The sequence below is a fragment of the Rattus norvegicus genome, chromosome 10, assembly GCF_021556685.1.
Source record: "Rattus norvegicus strain SHRSP/BbbUtx chromosome 10, alternate assembly SHRSP_T2T, whole genome shotgun sequence".
Taxonomy (NCBI): Eukaryota; Metazoa; Chordata; class Mammalia; order Rodentia; family Muridae; genus Rattus; species Rattus norvegicus.
In genome coordinates, this window is record NC_141543.1 from 8,137,687 (window position 1) to 8,160,851 (window position 23,165).

At 40.2% G+C, this 23,165-nt stretch overlaps 1 protein-coding gene, 1 non-coding gene and 2 pseudogenes across 4 annotated transcripts in view; 3 read left to right on the forward strand and 1 right to left on the reverse strand.

Moving 5' to 3' along the window:
- The window catches only part of Rrn3 (RNA polymerase I transcription factor RRN3), a 35,312-nt gene extending 32,134 nt beyond the window's left edge, over positions 1 to 3,178 (reverse strand). For 2 of the 3 annotated variants that reach the window (NM_001443612.1, NM_001135846.2), the window contains exons 1-2: positions 3,076 to 3,170; positions 1,647 to 1,752 (exon numbers count right to left, since the gene is read on the reverse strand). In NM_001443612.1, coding sequence (NP_001430541.1) covers positions 1,647 to 1,752; positions 3,076 to 3,158 — 189 coding nt within the window. In that variant the 5' untranslated portion in view covers positions 3,159 to 3,170. Of the gene's footprint in view, positions 1 to 1,646; positions 1,753 to 3,075 lie in introns of all 3 variants that reach the window. The other variant, XR_015630715.1, reaches the window with a different exon arrangement.
- Positions 3,179 to 6,769: 3,591 nt separating this feature from the next.
- Haus4-ps1 (HAUS augmin-like complex, subunit 4, pseudogene 1) lies at positions 6,770 to 7,985 on the forward strand (annotated as a pseudogene).
- A 2,048-nt stretch (positions 7,986 to 10,033) lies between these two features.
- Srsf3-ps11 (serine and arginine rich splicing factor 3, pseudogene 11) lies at positions 10,034 to 10,683 on the forward strand (annotated as a pseudogene).
- A 5,378-nt stretch (positions 10,684 to 16,061) lies between these two features.
- LOC120095382 (U7 small nuclear RNA) lies at positions 16,062 to 16,125 on the forward strand. The gene has a single exon (XR_015632450.1). It is a non-coding gene; the product is annotated as a U7 small nuclear RNA (small nuclear RNA).
- Positions 16,126 to 23,165: the final 7,040 nt, after the last annotated feature.

The window sequence follows — 23,165 nt, forward strand, 5'->3', positions numbered from 1 at the left end:
TTTTAAGAATTCACATTTAAGGCAGGCCTGGCTGCTTTATATGCCCATAATCCTAGCTATTCAGAAAGCAAGTCTAAGGCCACCCATCTACACAACCCTATCTCAAATATAAAAAGTAAAAAACACAAGGCCTATAGTTACAGCTTAGTGGTAGAGGGCCTATCCGAGGTTTGATCCTAGCAAAGAAAAACAACCAAAGCAACAAGGAACTTCTGTTACCAGAATCAGAGGTCTAGGACAAGGGAGGCATAAACAGCCACTCATCCAGCTATATAGGTATGTGGACACTTGCATACTACAGAATATTCTAATGAGACTTCTAAAAGTATGAATAAAAAGCACTGTAATGATACATGCCACCATGAATTTAGATAGCATCTATTTAAATGTATTGCTCTATGTGGAAATTATAAAACACAACATCTAGAAGAAGCACTTAACAAAACCAAAGATCGCTAACGTATTCTTCTACAGTAAAGCTTAGGTAACTCCTGAAGAGATAAAATGGTACCGGGCAATGGTGTCCATGCCTTTAATCCCAGTACTCGGGAGCCAGAGGCAGGCGGGTCTCTGGCCTAAAAAGAGAATTCCAGAACAGACAGGACTACACAGAGAATCCCTGTCTTGGAGAAGAGAAAGAAGGTGGGGGAAGGGGGATGGTTTAGTAGAGCCAGGCATGGGGTTACACAGTAAGAAGGCAAAGACAGCTAGATCTCTATAAGTTCAAGGCCAGCACAGGCCACAAAGCAGTTCTGGGCCAGCCAGAGCTATACAGGAAGACGCCATCTCAAAAGAATACAAAGCTATTTAATCAGAGTAAGTGTAGTTCCAAGCTTAAGGCAAGAAGACTGGAGTTAGACATCAGACAGGGCTACACAAACGAACAACAGTTACTCTAACTTCTTTAATTTTAGCACTTGCTAGTTTTCAAGATATATACGGCATTTTAAGTCTTAAACCTCACCACACTTGTTTTGGTTACCTTTAAGCTTACAGAATCATGCACATCACTAAATATTCTATTTCACTAAATATTCACTAAATATTTCCCTCCATTCCATCTTTTTAGTCTAGCAGTTCTCAACCTGTGGATGTCTACCCTTTTGGGGACTGAACCCCTTTCACTGGTGTCGCCTAAGACCATCAGACAGCACAGATACTTACATTATAAGTCATAACCATAGCAAAATTACAGTTATGAAGTAGCAAAGAAAATAATTCTATGGTTGGGGGTCACCGCAACATGAGAAACTGTATTAAAAGGGTCAAAGCATTAGGAAAGTTGAGAACCTCTGTTTTAGACAGAGGCTAGTCTCAAACTCAGGGATTCACCTGCTGCCTTCAAATGCTAGGATTAAAGGCACAAGCCACCAAGCCCGGAGTGAAATTTATCTTTAGCCTAAGGACGGAGCTCAACTAGAACTGTTTTCCTGGTGTGGACAAGGTTCTAGTTCCAGTGCCCACCACTGAGAAACGTAAATCATAAATGCACACATAAACACTAAAGTTCACCTTGTTCTGTTACTGCTGTGTTTGTTTGCTTTGGGGGTGTACTCAGGAGGAATGCAAAGTCTTGATAGTTTGCTCTTCAGTATAGCACCCATTAAACCAAACCCTATCAAGGTAAAGCCCAGATCTCCTCATACCTTTTTGTACTTCAGTAAGACGTCTGTCACAGTTCCACCAAACCGAACAGTTTTTCTTGGGGGAGAACTGAAGAAATCACTCTCTAATGCAAGCATGTTTGAAAGCCTGAAGAACCAGGAATACCAGTTGTTAAATTCATGACAGAGAATGACAACAGTAAGCATTACTAAACCAACATCATTTTGTGTGATGAGGTTTAAGTTTCTTAAATGATATATATACCTGCTTCCAACCTTCTCCCCCACGAATCCACTCTTCACTCACTAAAACTGTCTTCTTGCAGCACTTACAATAAGAATTCAAACTCAAACTCCTAATACTTAGAAAGCAACATTTGGGAAGATGAGGCAGACCTAGGCTACAGAGTGAGATCTCAAATTTTATTTTATTTTTTTTAAGAGTAAGGGAAGGGAAAAAATAGAATTAAAAAAAAAAAACCTCTGTATTCCTATATTAACCCTGTAAGATCCTGTTTAACCATCCACCTTTCCTAACTCTGATGTCATGATACAATCGTTTGTTAAAAGTATGATGTCCTTTTTATTCCTCAAACTTGTCAAGCTGGTTCCCATTCCACTTGCTACTCACTGTTAGAAACACCCTTCATACACACACACACACACACACACACACACACACACACACACACACAAGGCTGGAGCTCAAATGTCAGAGGCCTTTTTCACCAGAACCTCTCACACTCACCCTTTATTTATCCTGCTGTAAAGTTGTAGTTCTTCACAGCATTTACTGAAACTATACCTGAAACTATCTTATCCGTTTATTGCCCACCCCCACTTCCCCACCTCCAGTTCTGTTGAGTATGAGAACATTAGTCTCTGGATAAGCTAATGTCCCCAGTGTCTTCTTAACACAGCATGTACATACTTCATAAACAACTATTATTATTCTGTACAAGGTTTACTTTGTTTAGATTAGCTTCCAAATGTTTTATAGGAATAGGCATTTTTAAATGTTAGGCAAAAACAAAAAACCAAAAACCAAAAAAACCAAAAAACCGATTGCTTAGATAATATATGGTAATATATGGTTCCACTATGCTACTGCTCGCTTCTGCAGAAACAAATTTCAAACAAAATTTTGGCGATTCAATAGGTCTCCAGTGACAGCTTTCCCCTGGATATACAAAACCCTGGAAATGCCGTCCACGTCTTAGCCAAGAGAGGGAAGAAAAAAGGAGCGGACGATTTGCCTATAGTCCCAAAAGGGTGCCCCCAAGAGTGAGTGGAAGACAATGGAACAGACAAGACTCGCTAACGCAGCTTCGCCCGGGCAGAGAGGACCAGTGGCTCCTGCGCACTTGGGCCAAGCCCGCACGCCAGGACCCCTCCGAGCCCTAGTCACACCCCGAGCGCTCTCAGCCGGCTCGAGCCCCGCACACGCAGGCGGAGGTCGTCCAGATCTTACCCAGTCCGCGACGCACTCAGCGTGGCAGAGCCCGTAGCCGCCACGTCGCTCGACAAGCGCGTGTGGAGCAGCGGGGCCGCCATTCGGCCTAGGCAGAGAGATCGCTGGGCCTTGCGCCGGAAGCCACGGCCTGCCCGCCCCGGAAGTCGCGCTGGGGGAGCCGAATGCGGCCCATGTGAGCGAGCGGAACGATCGCAGCTAGAAGGCAAGTAGACTTTCGCCTGGCCCTAAGCTGTCTGAAGCTTCCCTAAGAACAGGCGGGCACAGCTAGGCGGGGCCAACAGTGGCCGGGTTTCTCAGAACCGCCTTCAGAAAGAAGCTTGCCATAGTGGTGTGCGCATGTAACCCTGGTACTGGAAGTGGAGGCAGCCAATGGGTAAAATATTAGGGCCTGAGTTACCCAGGTAAAAAGCACAGTTTGATGTTAGTAATGCTGGCACTTGGTGGCTGGATAAATGGCTCAGTGAGTGGTTAAGGGCACCGACTGCTCTTCCAGAGGTCCTGAGTTCAAACCCCGGCAACTACATGGTGACTCACAACCATCTGTAATGAGATCTGATGCCCTCTTCTGGTGTGTCTGAAGACAGCTATAGTGTACTGATATAATAATAATAATAATAATAATAATAATAATAATAATAATAATAATAATAATAATAATAATAGTAATAGTAATGCCAGCACTGGAGAGGTAGAGATAAAAGGATCTCTGGGACTCGCTGACCGGCCAACCTTGCCTTTCTGGCAAACACACTGTGCATTGACCTCTGTGAACATTCAAGAACCCACGTGTACATATTTGTTTAAATCAAAGAAATTGTCTTCACGGTGGAGAGATTTGACTGAACAAAATACAAGATCTGTACATTATTTTAGACGCATATTTTAGACCTTACTCTGTGCGAAACACGTATTACACAGTTCTGAGGCAGACCTAGGCTACATGGAGACTGTGGTGAAAAACAGAGGAGAGAGTTAGACGGATATTACCACGGCCAAGGAAACCCAGGCTGGGGGCTGGGCATGGTGGTACACACCTTAGCTGGGCATGGTGGTACACACCACCTTTAATCTCAGCAGAGGAGGGACAGGAAGGCAGATCTCTGAATCTGAGGCTAGTTTAGACTTCTAGGACAGCCAGGGCAATTAAAAAAAAAAGAGCTTGTCTCCAAAACAACAAAAGAGGATCCTGGTTGGATTCCCAGCATTTACATGATGGTTCACAATTGTCTCTGGCTGCAGTCCCCAGTCCCAGGGGTTCTTTTACCTCTGTGAGCACAGCAGGGACACACAGAGATATATACAAAACACCCAAACACATCAAATAAATCTTTAGGCAGTTTTAGAGAGTTTGCTATCCAGCATACTTTTCTTAGGATGTTGAGGATAGATTCCAGAACATTGTTCACACTAGGTGAATGCTCTACTATTGTGCTCCACATGTAAATTTGTAAAAGAAAAACCAGTGTCAACCAGAAGAGAAGCAAGGAAAGCTTTGTTTTTTGTTGTTGTTAATATTTATTTTCATTTATTTTGTATTATGTGCCTATGTGCTGCTCTGAATCCCTGCAACAGCTCTGCTGCCCTCCCCGTCCCTTCGTTTCTGGTATTTGGTTTGGTTTTGAGACAGTGTCTCTCTGGGTTACCCTGCTGTTTTTGCCTTCCAAATGCTGGGACCAAAGGTGTGTGCGCTACCATACCTGCCTCCCTATTCTTTGTTTTTAGAAAGATTAATGTATTTGTATGTCTCTGTGTGGGCTCATGCTGGTGCCTGTGGAGGGATTTTCTGAAACTACCAGTTGTGAGATACCTTAAGTGAACTGCTAAGCCATCTTCCAGCCCCAAGGGAAGAATTTTTCTTCGGAAAACAAGAGAAACTAAAACTTTGAGATAGTAAGAGAAAAAGGACTGTACCCCACTGTCGGTAGGAAAGAAAAATAAAACTTTTGGAAGCTGTGTAAAAATTACAAAATGAAACTATCTTCAGCATCTTGTTAACAAAAAAAGCATACTTTGGTGTGCAACATTATAAATCCAAATACTGTTCTTCTGTCTTGAAATGGTTTTCTATCTGATGCTGTCTTAGAGTTCCTGGTGGAGAATGTTAGACAGAAATTATTCATGTCTCCAGACCAGGGGAAATAGTTGCACATTGGCTGGTTTTATAGAAACCTATTCCCCTCCATACCAAAGAGAAGCAATCAAGATAAACACAGTGCTTGGCTATGAAGTATGAAGAATATAAAGAAACTATCAAGTAACTACCAAGTCAGCCATAACCCCTTTGGTTTTAAGTTGAACCTATACAAAAAAAGTAAACACCAAATTAAAGAAACAAACCCTGAGCTATACTGTTGACTCCCAGAGTCCACTTTATTGCTTTCTTCCAAAGGGAGAAAATTCATTTTTATTTTTAAAATGTGTTTTTAAGGTTTTGTGGTTTGTTTTGAGTACTGGGAATTGAACTCAGGGTCTTGCCCATGCAAGGCAAGCTCTTTACAACTAACCTAGATCCTGGATCCTGGGCTCTGTAAATAGTCTGATATATATATATATATATATATATATGTATATATATATATATATATATATATATATATCACACACACACATACATAAACAATGTGCTTTTGAAAAACGGTTTAAGATGGTGTATTGGGAGTTGGACTGGTGCTGCTATGTATTCAAATGCTAAATTCTGCCCCTACCCAAATATATACTTCACCCCCAAATCAGCAGGAAGCAATTTTAAGAGAAATACACCCCATTCCCAAGAGGTGGGGTGGATGATTTTTGGTCATTCAGTGGGTGTGAAATGTTTGTCATCATTTAAAAAGAGATGATTACAGTAGTTATGATCTTGGATAGGGAGGATGTGAAATAGGGAGGTGAGATTCAGAGATTTCTTTTTTTCTTTCCTCCATCCTTCTTTCTCTCTTATGTAGTGTTAGAGGGCAAAAGTGTTGATAAGAAAAGGAGAAATAGGGGGTTGGAGATTTAGCTCAGTGGTAGAGTGCTTGCCTAGTAATTGCAAGGCTCTGGGTTTGGTCCTCAGCTCCAAAAAAAAAAAAAAAAAAAGAAAAGAAAAGAAAAGGAGAAATATAGAAATAATAGGAAAAGGGGGTAGATTATGCACTCTACTCCAAAACCAAGGGACATTTTTATAGTCAATAATATCACATTGGTGTAGACCTTTGAATATTGTTACATACTAAGATTTTGTTACATTGGTATAGATCTTTGACTATTGATACATATTGAGGCTATATTTTGCTGGGCTGGTATAGAATTTTGTATATTGATGCAAATTTAAGGTTTACATTACAATTTGTCTTATCTAGGTGGGCAGTTTATATCAATATCAATTGGCTCTGAGTTTACTGTGCGGACATTTTGTGGAGTGAGAATTTACTGATATAAATCTGTTTGATAAATTACAAGCCTCTAGAGTTTTGATTTTACTGGGTTTCAGGGGATTTGTGACTGCTAACCACAGAGGACTGATGGCTGGGAATGTGAGCTGAATCCACACTCGAAAACCTTAAGATGGGCGGTCGCTACCTTGGGCTCGCCATGGAAGCAGCAGGACTGCTGGAGCCAGAGAGTAGCCAGCGCTAGCGTGGGATGGTACATTTTTTATTTCCTATAACAGATGACGTTCAGTGTGGCAGGCAAGAATCCACTAGAAATTTAAGATTCTGCCCCTATAGTTAGAAATTTAGGGGTAGCGCCCATCCCCAGCAGGCCCTGGCCTCAAAACTCCAGTGGCGAACTGTGTAGGTTAGCCCTCCCCCTTAGGACTTGGTGTGGCCCAGATGATAATACCAAAATAACCCAGATGGCATCTGGAGATTTCTGCTCACCTGGAGAAGGCGTGAAAATACTGCAGCAAGTATGTGATAAGCAGTTCCCTCCCTGTGCCCTGACGGAGGACGATCTCATACAGAATCCATATTTCAGCAAGCTGTTGCTTAGTCTCTCCCAGCATGTGGATGAAAGTGGTTTAAGCATCACGCTGGCCAAGGACCAGGCTCAGGAGTGGAGTGAAGTTCGACTTCATAAGACAGCATGGCTGAAGTATGAGATCTTACAGAGAGTTATCTAAGAGCTGATGGTGGAAGTTTCATGAGACCCTTGAACAACAGCTGTTTGTAACTGAGCTGACACAACTCTCTGGTTCTGGGCTGGAGATGGAGATGGCCCCACTGCTAGGGCTAGAGAAGGCCGATCTTCTGGAGCTCATACCTCCCTCACAGGATTCCATATGGATGAAAGCTAGGCACCAGCTGGAGGTTGAGGAACAGCTCAAGAGGAAATGCTTCCCTTGCTCTGCTACCCTGACCCCAGTTCAGGTTCTGATGGAGGCAAGTTAAAAGCAGTGAAGGTGTGGATGCTGATAGAGAGCCTAGTAAGGGAGAAGCAACAGTGCCTGGAGGCCAAGGGCCAGCAGAAGGAGCAGCTGGTGCTGCTGGAGAAGAAGAGAACTACCTACTCCCAGGTGCTTCTCCACTGCCTCCGTTTGCTGCAGAGGCTTCTTCAGGAGCACTGACTGAAGACTCAGTCCAAGTCACATCAATGCCCAATACATGGAGACCAAGTGTAGTGCTGTGATCCTTCAGATGAGGATGGAGGAGCCTAAGATTTTGTCTGACACCTTACGGTGCTGAGAAAGTGGGAGTGCATCACCTCCACTGTTTGGAGGGAGCCATTCCCCTCGAAGAGCAAGACACGGAGAAATCGAGACTGGTCCTGCACACCTATGAGGTCCTGGGAGAAGACTTTGAGAACCTGGTGAAGGAAAAAGCACTGGGCCCTCCAGGAGTTTAGCAAGACCTACTGCTGAGTTGAATGTGGGCAGAACCAGGAAGCATGGATTCTTCATGACCACCTTCTCTTCCTGCTCAATGGACCACCTCCACCACAAGGGAATATGAGGATACTTGCTTAAAACACTGGAATCTTCACAACATCCTTCTGATTTATTTTTCTTGTTTACAGTGACTAGGTCTCTTCTGGAACAGTAGCTCTCAGGCTTATAAAATTCTGTGCATATCTAAAAAATAATTTAACAAATTTAGCTAAAAATTTGAAGGTTTGGTGAGTGGGGCAGAGTCAGGTCACACGATGGCCTAGCCTTGAACCTTGAAACAAAAAAAGAGGGCTCTGAGGTCCCCTGCTGTGAAAAGAGACAAGATGGATGCTCTGAGTCAGAAAGTCCGAAAATGGAAGCTGTCTGTATCCTTAGCAGATGTTAATTGGAGTATGATTTAATTCAAAGGCTGATATAGTTGCTTTTAGGATAGATTCATATGAAGATTTTGTCCGAATCACCTGGGGAATCTTGCCTGCAGTTCAGAACTAGGACAGGAAAATTAGTCGCTGACTCCAAGTGAAGAGCAGGGATAATTGCCTGCTGTAAAAGTCATTAATAGATTGATGTTCGTGGCTCCAGGTGGAGAGCACACAGAGAGACGGTGTAATACAGTCTGCAGGAAACTCTCCGCAGGAACTTAATTTCCTGGCATGACAAATTAAAAAATCCTAAGAATGGGCTCATACAGTATTTAGTTCACTTCGTTTGTTTTGGACTGTTTTCATTTTCAAAATGGGTATGAGTTTTGTGGTTATATTATTCCACCAGGAGAAAAGTTAAGAAAGTTTTTCTGGGGTTGGGGATTTAGCTTAGTGGTAGAGAGCTTGCCTAGCAAGTGCAAAGCCCTGAGTTCAGTCCTCAGCTCCAGAAAAAAAAAAAAAAAAAAAGAAAGAAAGAAAGAAAAGAAAAAGGTTTTCTGGTTACTGGCTCAAGGACATGCTATTTTGGGAGAAAGGTTTTGTCTTTGCATCTTTACAAAAGGTGATTAGTGTCTATACACCTTCCAGAGTTATATGGATCAGTTATGATGAAGGGAGGCTCCCCCCTGAAGTCTAGATTCCAGAGAATCTAGAATGGATATCTTGATGATACTAACATTTTGTTTTGAGACTTATATATTACAGAATATACAGCTTTGGTGAGTCCCATCCTCAGACCTGCTGAACTGACCTGCTTGAACTCCTGATCTCAAGAACGTTCAGCCACCAGATCCAGTCAGGACAGACATCAGATGCTACAACATTTGTTGGTGTGGCAAACAACTCCCCCATTTTTCCTCCCCCTACTCCTCAAAGATATCTCAGTGTCCGTGTACAGCTGGAAATAGTTGTGAAGAGTCATTGCCCCAGTTTCCTAGACTTGGGGGCTGGGAGTGGTTATTCTAAGGCTGTCTTTCTGGGGATTTTAGAAATAGTCATAATTTAACAAGGAGGAATTAGCTAGAATTGATTATGCAGCCATAATCTCATTTGGTAGAAATCCTTATAATTGTTACTAAGTTGAAGTTATAATTTCTCACATTGGTACAGAATTTGTTTTTGATGCAGAATCAAAGTTTTCATTGGTATAAATTTCCTCTATTGTTACAAAAAAAAATTTTAAAATACAAGGCTTGGATCTAGCCCTTCCATAAATGTCATTACAAAGTGACCTGAGATGATTAAGCATATGAGTTAAGGGCAGATAGCTATTTTATTAGAAATAGCTGAGAGTAGCTAACAGACTACTCCATATTACTTTACATAGACAGTTTTCAAAAACATCAGAGATCCACAGAATGGGACATTTAATGTTATTTATTCACTTGTTGAGACAGCTGCTCCTAACAGCTCCTGGTTTGTGGATTCAAAGAAGCATTTGAGCATCTCCACCTCCAGGTGAGGTACATCGTGACTAGGTGGCCACTGGGCAGAAATTGCCTATTTCTCCTACAGACCTGTTCTGTTCTTGAGAGAACACAAGTTACAGGTTAGGACATCTTGATTGTGCCAAGACAGAATAAGGTAGTCCTTAATGATTCCTGTTTCACTAAAGTCTATCAGATTCCTAGGTCAGAATGTTGAAGACTGGATGCCAAGAGCATCTGTGGGAGCAGAGCAGAGGGAAGCGGTGGGCCTGTCGGAGCATTAGGTTTTGAGCTTGAGCCTTTTGAATCCAGGATCTTGAAATGCATGGTGATTCCTGTCCCTTGGACTGTAAGGTTTATTTTGGTAATCTTGGAAACAGTGGGAACAAGACTGAATTAGAATGGGCCTTTGGCTATTATGGACCACTCTGAAGTGTGTGGGCTGCTCAAACCCTCCTGACTTTGCTTTCATCGAATTTGAGGATCCCCAAGATGCTGCTGATGCTGTCGGAGAGCTAGATGGAAGAACAGTATGTGACTGCCAGAGTGTAAGAGTGGAACTGTCAAATGTGGAAAGAAAAGTCGGAATCATGGCCTGCCTCCCTCTTGGGGGTCATCATTACCACAGGAGGAGTCCTCCACCTCAGCGCAGATCCCCAAGAAGGAGAAGCTTTTCCCAAAGCCAGAGCAGGTCACTTTCTAGAGATAGGAGAAGAGAAAGGTCTCTGTCTCGTGAGAGAAATCACAAGCTGTCTCCATCCTTCTCTGCTCTCATAGCCGATCTAGGTCGAATGAAAGGAAATAGAAGACCAGTTTGCAAAAGTGGTGTACAGGAAATAACTTCATTTGACGGGAGTATGCACAGGAAATTAAAGTTTTGTTTGAGACTTCAAAAAACAAAATGTTCCAACTTTCTGACATATTGGGGCTGTATAGGTAGGCAGCTGTGTCTACAACTTGTCGCAGTTCTGGAAGCTGTGTTAGGCTTCCTATATTTTCAAATGATATTAGTCATTCTCATATGGATTTCTGACAGGTTGAAAGACTAGTTATAGTCTCATAGCCATATTTAGCATTGAGAGAACATATTTAATAGGATAGTTTTCAGATAGTATACAAGCTAAATCAGGACATGACATATAAAATTACAAGCCTTTTTAAGTTAGGATAGATGACAGAGTGCTTTATTTAACTGACAAAATGATAGACTGGGTGTTAGGTGTATCTTATGCTTTATTAATTACAGAATGGTAATAGTTATGCTCAATTTATATCTAAGAGAAAACAGCCTTTCAATTGAACAAAAAAGGGGAAATGTAGATTGCTGTCTGTAAGCAGGAAACGGCAGGAGAAAGATAGGGATAGCGCCTGTGATTGGACAGTGGAAAAGGAAGGCGGGCTGAAAGTTTTAGAGATGAGTACAGAGAGACAGAGAAGGAAGGAAGATGGAGGAAGAGAGAAATGATTCAGATTCCACGTGGCTTTAAATGGCCACAGGTAACTGAATATCTTGTAAGGGATACATAATTACAGGACAAGTCTTATCTAGATAGGCAGTTTATATCAATATCAATTGGCTCTGAATTCATTGTGTGGATGTTTTGTGGGGTGAGAATTTACTGATATAAATCTGCTTGATAAATTACAAGTCTCAAGAGTTTTGATTTTACAGGGTTACAGAGGGTGGATGGCTGGGATGGGCGGTCTCTACATTGGGCTAGCCATGGAAGGGGCAGGACTGCTGGGGCCAGAGAGTAGCCAACACTCCCTTGGAATGGTACATTTTTTATTATTTCCCACAACATTATTGTATAATGGTACAAATTTAAGGTTATTTTTGACACACATAATATATATTATGTTTCAACTTTGATTTGAAGCATTGTACCTCACAATTCTCAAAGATACAATGTAAAACTCTAGTCCTTTTAAAGCTGCTATTAAAAACTGAGTAGGATAATTAAGAAATACAAGTTGATAGACAATCACACTCATGGTTATATTAGATTCTAGACTAGTTCATTACAGTAAGATGCTTCCTAGGTTAAACAGATAGTAGGGAGCTAAAAGCAAGCTTTCCAATTCCAGTGTGTTATAGTTAAATGGTCCTCAAAGACCTCAGGGACTTCTGAGTATGGCATCTGGAGATGTTTTTCTTAATTTAAGACCTTTGTGACATTGATACATGTCAGCTCCTGATAGTACCTCGTCGACTTGGAAGAAGATAGGAGACTCAGAAATATCCCATGTGGAGTTGCTTCAAATATAGTAAGTGTTAAGGACTAGGTAAAATATTAAGGCCTCAATGGAATGGTAAGGCCTAAGTAATAGTTACTTGGCTAGTCTGCCACTATAAGGAAACTTTCTCATATGTTTCTGCTATTACTAGAACAATTTCTAATACCAAGATTAATTGCATATTCTGTTGTATTCTGTGCCCTTGAAAACCAATCAGGATAAAAGTCAATAAAACTGTTTTTGTATAGTTACCCACAATAAGCTTGAATCCAAACCAACCACACAACGGCACTTCCTGCACCTGGGTATTAGCCTTTATGGTATAGACTGCCCTTGGGATAGACCTCAATATAAGAGAGACACCTACACTAATATAAGAAACTATTTGGAATACGACTTCTATTTTGAATAGTGATCCAATATAAAGTTTAAGTTCCCAAAACCTCCCTGGAAACTGACATCCTATTTGGTAAAAAGAGACATGTACACGGATAACTGACATCCTGGTTGGCAAGTTACAGGAATATTAGACGAGGCAAGTCCCCTGCCACAGCTGAATACCCCAACCCATGGGAGCAGGATAAATGTACAACAAAGACAGGTTCCTAAGGAAGTCCCTTATCCCTAAATCTTGATTGGTGAAGTAACTTGGAACTGATGTTTGTGGATTTGGGGCTTAAAAACCCTGCAGAGTCTTAACTCAAGGTTATGGTTCAGTTCCCGAATTTGGACGAGGGCCCTGGTTGACCAGTCCTGAGGCAAATGCTCAATAAAAACTATCCCTCTCTGACTGAGATAGTGATTGTGTGGTTTATGAGGCAATTTCTGCACCCCAACAGAAAGCTGCCACTGGGCAAAGACTGTCATTGTTCTGGATACAAACAATACTGTACAAAATAAATGAGCAGGTTAGTCATCTGCTGAACTCTGCCAATATAGGGTATGCAGCCCTTCATAATTCCTGCTTCTCAAAAGGTGTCTCAGATATACTGGGCCAGAAGGAGATGGATGCGCCAACATTATAGAGACAATTCTGGAGGACTGTTCAGGCAGCCAACTGTGTCTGTCATTTCTATAATTTTGGAAGCTGCTTGCTCTGCACTTCCTACATACTCAGGTAATATATATTCCTTCTTAAGTCTCTGATGAAGTTGAAGACTAGATAGTTATAATCTCACAATTAAGCTTAAGTTATTTAGGACTTAAGATGTTTTGGGGTCTAGAAGATATTTTTTGGTCTTAGAAAATATTTTTAGGTTAGTAATATATGATAAAAATGATCTAAATAAAGAACTCTGAAATCATAAAGATAGAATAGATGATATAATGCTTTTCTAAAGTTGTGAGATTAAATGGACTGGACATTATGAATGTAACTCCTACCTAATAATTTTCGTAATTGTTTTATATATATTCCCACTGTATATAGTTGTTTAATGTATCTGAGTACTCTATTTGCATGTATACCTACATGTCAGAAGAGGGCATCAGAACTAATTGTAGATGGTTACTACCTATGGTTACTCAGGATTTCTGGAAAAGCAGCTGGTGCCCTTAACTGCTAAGCCATCTCTCCAGCCCTGAATGTTGTTTTTTATTGTAAGAGAAAGGACCTTTTTTAGACACAAAGGGGGGAATGTTGGGCATTGGTCTGGGGCTGCTATGTATTCAAATGCTAAATACTGGCCCCCAAGATCTGGTTGCCCCCCAATGAGCAGATCCTTATGTACACCAAGTGATGCAATGTAAACTTTACACCCCAATTTAAAACTATTGGTTAAATAAAACTAGCAACAGTCAATTGCTGGGGGAATTAGAAGTAGAGTTTGAGTTATCAAACTTGGAGTCACAGGTAGGAATCGAGAGAGAGAGAAAGAGAGAGAGAGAGAGAGAGAGAGAGAGAGAGAGAGAGAGAGAGAGAGAGAGAGAGAACGAACACAGAGGAGAAGACAGAGAACAGGAGGTCTCCATTAATCATGATGGACCAGCAGCACATGACAGAGTGAATGCCTCCCTGGGATGCCAGACTGCTGGAACAGAAATAACCCAGAAAAATTTCAAACTACTATTTGGGGAACACTGTTGGAATAGTAGTCAGACTAGCATTAGCAAATTAGATTAGGGGTAATCCCCTAGTAATCGCACTGAGCCTAATAAGTAAATCATAGTTTGAGTCTCATTCATTTGAAGCTTAAAGTTATCCTGCATCATTTATAGTAACTTACACAGTATCCCTGTATTGCCTCAAATCACAGTCCCCTTGAGTAATCATGAGTGCTGGGGCATACACATAGTGTGCTCCTCTGTCTTTTGGTATTGTTGTTGGATTATTTTTAAAGAATATATATGTATATATGTATATATATGTATATATATAATATATATGTATATGTATATATATATAAAGTATATATATGTATATATATAAAGTATATATATATATATATATATACTTTAGCTGACTTCAGACACACCAGAAGAAGGCATCAGATCCCATTACAGATTGTTGTGAGTCACATGTGATTGCTGGGATTTGAACTCAGGACCTCTTAACCACTGAGCCATTTCTCAGGCCCTGTTGTTGGATTTTTATTGTTGTTTTTGTTGTTTTGTTTGTATGTTTGTTTCTTTGAGACAAAGGCAAGTCTGGCTTCAAACTCCTTTTGTAGAAAAAGCTGGCTCTGAACTCTTAATCCCTCTGCCTTCACCCCCCGGTGCTGGAATTACAAGTATGCACCACTACACCCACCAGAGTTACAGTTGGGTTTGTTTGTTGGTTTGTTTGGTTGCTTCTTGTTCTTTTATTTTGTTTTTATGTTTTGTGTTTGGTTTTGTTTTTTGTTTTTTGTGTGTGGGGGTTGTTTTGTTTTTTTGCTTTGTTTTGTTTGGTCCTGAGTTTTAAGTCAAGGGCCTTGTGCAAACACATGCTCTGCCATTGAAATACACTCCAGCAAACAATTGTTTTCACATATCTTTGAATTTTGTAAAAGTTACTTGCATGCTTCATTACATGGCTACCTACTTTCAACAATATATTTCTACAATTCACATTGAATAATATAACTGGTTTCTCTGCCATATTGCATTCCATTATTTGAGAACATTAAAAAAATTACATAGAGAGATTAATCTACTGAGTAAAGAGCATTTGCTGCTCTTGCAGAGGACCCTGGTTCTGCCAAGTCCTGCATGCCTTGCTAAAGGGAGAGTGTGACATAGTTCCCACTCCTGGAGCAGAGTTAGCAGGGCATGGGCCTCCACAAGTGTTGATGGATGCTAGGCATGAGGCTTGTTTGTATAACAGTGTACATAATTTACTTATGTTTCTCCTTCAGGAGATGTTCTCCCTGACAAGGTTAAAGACTCAATGATAATTAGAAGGAGAATAAGTCCAGAAGGCAAGAGTGTATCTAATGTCCTTAGCAAATGGTAAAGACTGTGACCTTCAGGACAGCCCTTAAAACTGTGGGAAAGAACTCTGAAAACATGAGTTCAAAAATGTATAATTTCTCAACTATGCAAAATATAAAGATACGATATGAACTATATGATACAATATGAATTATATGAGGGGCTTCATGGACCTAAAAGAACAGAGACAGCTATACTATGAGACAGCTTGTCAGAAAGATACTCAGGAAAGAGATACAAAGATTTAGGGATTAGTGATCTCAGAACAGGAGCCACCCAGCTAAATTTATTGTTTGTGCAGGGAGATTCCTGAGTTCAAGGTCAGCCTGGAACAGACCTAGGTTAGGCTCAGGTGTAGTTGGAACTGCTAGATCCCATCCAGCTAGCTTATTGTCTGTGCTTACAAAGGCAGGCAGATCTTGAATTCATTTGCTATATGTATATATATGTGTATATATATATATACATATATATATATATATATTTGCTGTCTTTTCTAAGAATCAAGAGGCTAAGTTCATAAAATGCTGATTCACAGGATAATCAAAAGGGAACTTGGGTAAACAATTAAATTAATATGTAAATAAAAGACCAGGCTGCAAGAAAGAACTATTAGTGAGCAATCACAGCTCTTTTAGAGTTTTTTTCTAGCAGCTTTTCTGGCTTTGGTCAGAAAACCCATGAACTATACAGAGAGCTTTTAGCATTTTTTTCTAGCAAGAGAGAGCTGTCTGGAGATCTCTGGGGAGATGTCTTGAGCAGAACATAGCTATACCCACGATTGACTTGGAGTTGTTTCTTTTACCTCTCCCAAACACCCTTTCCTCAAAAACTCTCCAAGCGAAGGCTAGTCCTTGACAAAGTTCAGTTCTCAGCAGAAGGCTGTCTCAAACCGAGAGCTGCCAAATAGAAAGTCTGGAGCACACTATATAGCCAAAAGCCATCTACAGAGATCTGGCTAGGGAGCCATACTGAGCAGAATACAAGGCTGTCAGCTTGTACCCATGATTGACTTCTAGTCTTTCTTTTTTTTTAAATTAAATAAATTTTTATTGGATATTTATTTATTTATTTATTTACATTTCAAATGTTATCCCCTTTCCTGGTTTCCCATTCATTAAACCCTCTATCCCCTCCCCCTTCTTCTTCTTCTAAGAGGGTGTTCCTCCACCCATCCACGCCCCCTTGACTTTCCCTACCCTGACAGTCCCCTACACTGGGAGATGGGGTGAACCTTTGCAGGACCAAGGGCTTCTCATCCCAGTGGTGCCCAACAAGGCCATCTTCTGCTACATGTGCAGCTGGAGCCATGGGTCTGTCCATGTGTATACTCTTTGGATCATGGTTTAATCCCTGGGAGCTGTGGTTGGTAGGTATTGTTGTTCTTATGGGGTTGCAATTCAGCTCCTTCAATTCTTTCTCTAACTCCTCCAATAGGGACCCCATTCTGAGTTCAATGGTTTACTGCAAGAGTCCACCTCTGTATTTGTCATGCTCTGGCAAAGCCTCTCAGGAGACAGCTATATCAGGCTACTGTCAGGATGAACCTCATGGCAACCTCAGTAGTGACTAGGTTTAGTGGTTGTATGTATATGGGTTGGATCCCTAGTTGGGGCAGTTTCTGAATGGCCATTACTTCAGTCTCTGCTTCAAACTTGGTCTCTGTACCTCCTTCTATGAATATTTTTGTTCCCTCTTCTAAAAAGGCCTCAAACATCCACACTTTGGTCTTCCTTCTTCTTGAGCTTCATGTGGTCTGTGGATTGTATCTTGGGTAATTCGAACTTTTGGGCTAATATCCACACAACAGTGAGTACACACCATGTGTGTTTTTTTATTATTGGGTTACTTCACTCAGTATGATATTTTCTAGTTCCATATACTTGCCTATGAATTTCATGAAGTCATTGTTTTTAATATCTGAATAATACTCAACAATTGTATAAGTGTAACACATTTTCTGTATCCATTTCTCTGTTGAGGGACATCTGGGTTCTGTCCACCTTCTGGCTATTATAAATAAGGCTGCTATGAACATACTGGAACATGTGTCCTTGCTATACGTTGAAGCATCATTTGGGTATATGCCCAGGAGTTGTATAGCTGGGTCCTTAGGTAGTACTATGTCCAATATTCTGAGGAACCATCAGACTGATTTCCAGAGTGGTTGTACCAGTCTGCAATCCTACCAACAGTGGAGCAGTGTTCCTCTTTCTCCACATTCTTGCCAGCATCTGCCGTCTCCTGAGTTTTTGATCTTTGCCATTCTGACTGGTATGAGGTAGAATCTCAGAGATATTTTGATTTGCATTTCCCTGATAACTAAGAATGTTTAACATTTCTTTAGGTACTTCTCAGCCATTCAATATTCCTCAGTCGAGAATTCTTTGTTAAGCTCTGTTATTTGACTCTCTGAAGTCTAACTTCTTGAGTTCTTTGTGTATATTGGATATTAACCCTCTCTTGGATGTAGGATTGGTAAAGTTTTTTTTTCCAATCTGTTGGTTGCTGTTTTGTCCTAATGACAGTGTTCTTTGCCTTACAGAAGCTTTGCAATTTTATGAGGTCCCATTTGTCAATTGCTAACCTTAGAGCACAAGCCATTGGTGTTCTGTTCAGGAAATTTTCCCCAATGCCCATGTGTTGGAGGCTCTTCCTCATTTTTTATTCTCTTTGATTGAGTGTATCTGGTTACCTGTGGAGGTCCTTGATCCATTTGGACTTGAGCTTTGTACAGGGCCATAAAAATGGATCAATTTGCATTCTTCTACATGCTGACTGACAGTTGAACCAATACCATTTGCTGAAAATACTCTTTTTTCCACTGGATGGTTTTAGTTCCTTTGTCAAAAATCAAGTGACCATAGGTGGGTTCATTTCTGGGTCTTCAATTCTATTCCATTGAGCTATCTGCCTGTCTCTGAACCAATACCATACAGTTTTTTATCACTATTGCCCTGTAATACAGCTTGAGATCAGGGATGGTGATTCCCCCAGAAGTTCTTTTATTGTTGAGGATAATTTTCACCATCCTGGGATTTTTGTTATTCCAAATGAATTTGCAAATTGCTCTTTCTAACTCTATGAAGAATTGAGTTGGAATTTTGATGGGGATTGCGTTGAATCTATAGATTGCTTTTTGGCAAGATGGCCATTTTTGCAATATTAATCCTGCCAATCCATGAGCATGGGAGATCCTTTCCGTCTTCTGAGATCTTTAATTTCTTTCTTCAGAGACTTAAGTTCTTGTCATACAGATCTTTCACTTGCTTGGTTAGAGTCACACCAAAGTATGTTATATTATTTGTGACTATTGTGAAGGGTGTCATTTCCCTAATTTCTTTCCAGCCTGTTTATCCTTGGAATAGAGGAAGGCTACTGATTTGAGTTAATTTTATACCCAGCCACTTTGCTGAAGTTGTTTATCAGGTTTAGGAGTTATCTGGTGGAATTTTTGGGGTCACTTAAGTATACTATAATATCATCTGCAAATAGTGGTATTTTGACTTCTTTCCAATTTATATCATTAGTTGATTGCTGTGGCTAGAACTTCAAGTACCATATTGAATAAGTAGGGAAGGGTGGGCAGCCTTGTCTAGTTCCTGATTTTAGTGGGATTGCTTCAAGTTTCTTTCCATGTATTTGATGTTGGCTACTGGTTTGCTGTATATTGCTTTTACTATGTTTTGGTATGGGCCTTGAATTCCTTATCTTTCCAAGACTTTTAACATGAAGGGTGTTGAATTTTGTCAAATGCTTTCTCAGCATTTAATGAGATGATCATGTGGGTTTTTTTTCTTTTGAGTTTGTTTATGTAGTGGATTATGTTGATGGATTTCCACATATTGAACCATTCATGCATCCCTGGGATGAAATCTACTTTATCATGGTGAATGATCGTTTTGATGTGTTCTTGGATTCAGGTTGCAAGAATTTTGTTGAGTATTTTTACATCGATATTCATAAGGGAAATTGGTCTGAAGTTCTCTTTCTTTGTTGTGTCTTTGTGTGGTTTAGGTATAAGTGTAATTGTGGCTTCACAGAAAGAATTGGGTAGTGTTCCTTCTGTTTCTATTTTGTGGAATAGTTTGGACAGGATTGATATTAGGTCTTCTATGAAGGCCTGATAGAATTCTGCACTAAACCTATCTGGTCTCGGGCTTTTCTTTTGGTTGGGAGACTTTTAATGACGGCTTCTATTTCTTTAGGGGTTATGGGACTGTTTAGATGGTTTATCTGATCCTGATTTAACTTTGGTACCTGGTATCTCGAAAATTGTCCATTTCCCCCAGATTTTCCAGTTTTGTTGAGTATAAACTTTTGTAGTAAGATCAGATTTTTTTTAATTCCTTAGATTCTGTTGCTGTGTCTTCCTTTTCATTAATTATTTTGTTAATTTGAATATTCTCTCTGAGTCCTCTTGTTAGTCTAAGGGTTTATGCATCTTGTTGATTTTCTCAAAGAAGCAGCTCCTGGTTTTGTTGATTCTTTGTATAGTTCTTTTTGTTGATTCTTTTTGTTGATTCTTTGTAGAGTTCTTGGTTGATTCTTTATATAATTCTTTTTGTTGATTCTTTGTATAGTTCTTGGTTGATTTCAGCCCTGAGTTTGATTATTTCCTGCCATGTGCTCCTTTTGCTTCTTTTTGTTCTAGAGCTTTTAGGTGTACTGTCAAGCTGCTAGTGTATGCTCTCTCCAGTTTCTTTTTGGAGGTACTCAGAGCTGTGAGTTTTCCTCTTAGCACAGCTTTCATTGTGTCCCATGAGTTTGGGTATGTTGTACCTTCATTGTCATTACATTCTAAAACGTCTTTAATTTATTTCTTTATTTATTCATTGACCAAGTTATCATTGAGTAGAGCATTGTTCAGCTTCCATGTATATGTGGGCTTTCTGACGTTTTTGTTGTTATTGAAGACCAGCCTTAGTCCATGGTGATCTGGTAGGATGCATGGGGTTATTTCAATCTTCTTGTATCTGTTGAGGCCTGTTTTGTGACTGATATGGTCAATTTTGGAGAAGGTACCATGAAGTACTGAGAAGAAGGTATATTCTTTTGTTTTAGGATGAAATGGTCTATAAATATGTTAATTCCATTTGGTTTGTAACTTCTGTGATTTTCTTTTGAGACCTGTTTTGTGACTGATTATAAGGTCAATTTTGGAGGTATCATGAGGTGCTGATAAGAAGGTATATTCTTTTGTTTTAGGATGAAAGTTCTTTACATATCTTGTTAAATCCATTTGGTTCATAACTTCTGTTAGTTTGTCTGTGTTTCTGTTTAGTTTCTGTCTCCATGATCTGTGTATGGATGACAGTAGGGTATTATTGTGTGAGGTATCATGTGTGCTTTGAGCTTTAGTAAGGTTTCTTTTATAAATGTAGGTGCCCTTGCATTTGGAGCATAGATATTCAGGATTGAGAGTTCATCTTGGTGGATTTTTCCTTTGATGAATATATAGTGTTCTTCCTTATCTTTTTTGATAACTTTGGTTGAAAGTCGATTTTATTCAATATTACAATGACTACTCCAACTTGTTTCTTGGGATCGTTTGCTCAGAAAATTGTTTTCCAGCCTTTTACTCTGAGGTAGTGTCTGTCTTTGTCACTGAGATGTGTTTCCTGTATGAAGTAAAATGCTGAGTCCTCTTATATTTTTGGTTGTGCTAGCCTTTAATGGCTGAGCCATCTCTCCAGCCCGAGTCCTCTTTACATATCCAGTCTGTTAGTCTACATCTTTTTATTGGGGAATTGAGTCCATTGATGTTGAGAGATATTAGCGACCAATGATTGTTGTTTCCTGTTATTTTTGTGGTTAGAAGTGGAATTATGTTTGTGTGGCTAACTTCTTTTGGGTTAATTGAAATTAGATTACTTTCTTGCTTTTTCCATGGTGTACTTTTCCTCTTTGTGTTGGAGTTTTCCATCTATTATCCTTTGTAGGGCTGGATTTGTGGAAATATATTGTATAAATTTGGTTTTGTCATGGAAAATCCTGGTTTCCCAATCTATGTTAAAGAGAGTTTTGCTGGATATAGTAGCCAGGGCTAGCATTTGTGTTCTCTTAGGGTCTGTGTGATATCTACCCAGAATCTTCTGGCTTTCATAGTGTCTCATGAAAAGTCTGGTGTAATTCTGATAGTTCTGCCTTTATATGTTACTTGACCTTTTTCTCTTACTGCTTTTAATATTCTTTGTTTTGTGCATTTGGTGTTTTGACTATTATGTGAGGGGAGGAATTTCTTTTCTGGTCCAATCTATTTGAAGTTCTATAGGCTTCTTGTATGTTTATGGGCATCTCTTTCTTTAGGTTAGGAAAGTTTTCTTCTATAATTTTGTTGAAGGTATTTACTGGCCCTTTAAATTGGGAATCTGCACTCTCTTCTATACCTATTATCCTCAGGTTTGATCTTTTCTTTTGTCTTGGATTTCCTGGATGTTTTGGTTTAGGAGCTTTTAGCGTTTTGCATTTTCTTTGATGGTCGTGTCAATGTTTTCTATAGTATCTTCTGCTCCTGAGATTCTCTCTTCTATCTCTTGTATTCTGTTGGTAATGCTTGCATATATGACTCCTAATCTCTTTCCTAGGTTTTCTATCTCCATGGCTGTCTCCCTTTGTGATTTCTTTATCATTTCTACTTCCATTTTTAGATCTTGGATGGTTTTGATTAATTCCTTCACCTGTTTGTTTGTGTTTACCTGTAATTCTTTAAGGGATTTTTGTGTTTTCTCTTTAAGGGCTTCTACCTGTTTACCTGTGTTGTCCTGTATTTCTTTAAGGAAGTTATTTATGTCCTTCTTAAAGTCCTCTATCATCATCATGAGTTATGATTTTAAATCAAAATCTTGCTCTTCCAGTGTGTTGGGGTATCCAGGGCTTGCTGTGGTGGGGGAACTGCTTTCTGATGATGCCAAGTGGCCTTGGTTTCTCTTGCTTAGGTTCTTGCCCTTGCCTCTCATCATCTGCTTATCTCTGGTGGTAGCCGGTCTTACTGTCTCTGATAGTAGCTTGACCCACCTGTAAGCCTGTATGTCAACATTCCTGGAGACCAGCTTTCTCCTAGCAGGATATGGGTACAGAAAGCTGTGTCACAGGTTCATCTCTGGGCGCAAGCAGAAACTGGAAGGCTCTTGTCCCAGGCTGCTCCTCTGTTCCTGTGTCCAGAGGGCTCCTGGCAGGTTCCTCTTGGGCCAGGAACATGAGCAGAAGAGGTAGTCTCACCTGTGCTCTCAGGATTGTCCACACTTCTGAGAATCTGGCTCTCTACCCACAGAATCTGCTAGTTGTTCTTTTGATGTGCCCAAACATAGCTGTCAGCTTGTATCCACAGTTGACTTTGAGTCATTTTACTTCTGCTGCTCCCATACACTCATTCCTTAGGATCCCCTCTTCAAGCTGAGGCTGGTCCTTGGCACCCAGGCTCACTATGCAACTCAAACTCACTCTGTAGATAGGGATACTTAAGTGCAGGTACAATGAAATAAAAATTATAAGGTAGAATAAAAATGGAACTTGATTTAGTCTTTTATGCTACTGTAACAGGATATATGAGATTGGATAATTTAAAAACAATAAAGATGTATTCATCAAAAGTTTAGAGTCTAAGAGGTCCAAGGACAAGGTGCTAGTAAGTTTCATGTCTGGTGAGAGCCCAGTGGTGATTTCTAAGAGAATCCATTGTTGCTGAGTTACAGGGGATGAATGCTGCACCCTTTCATGATA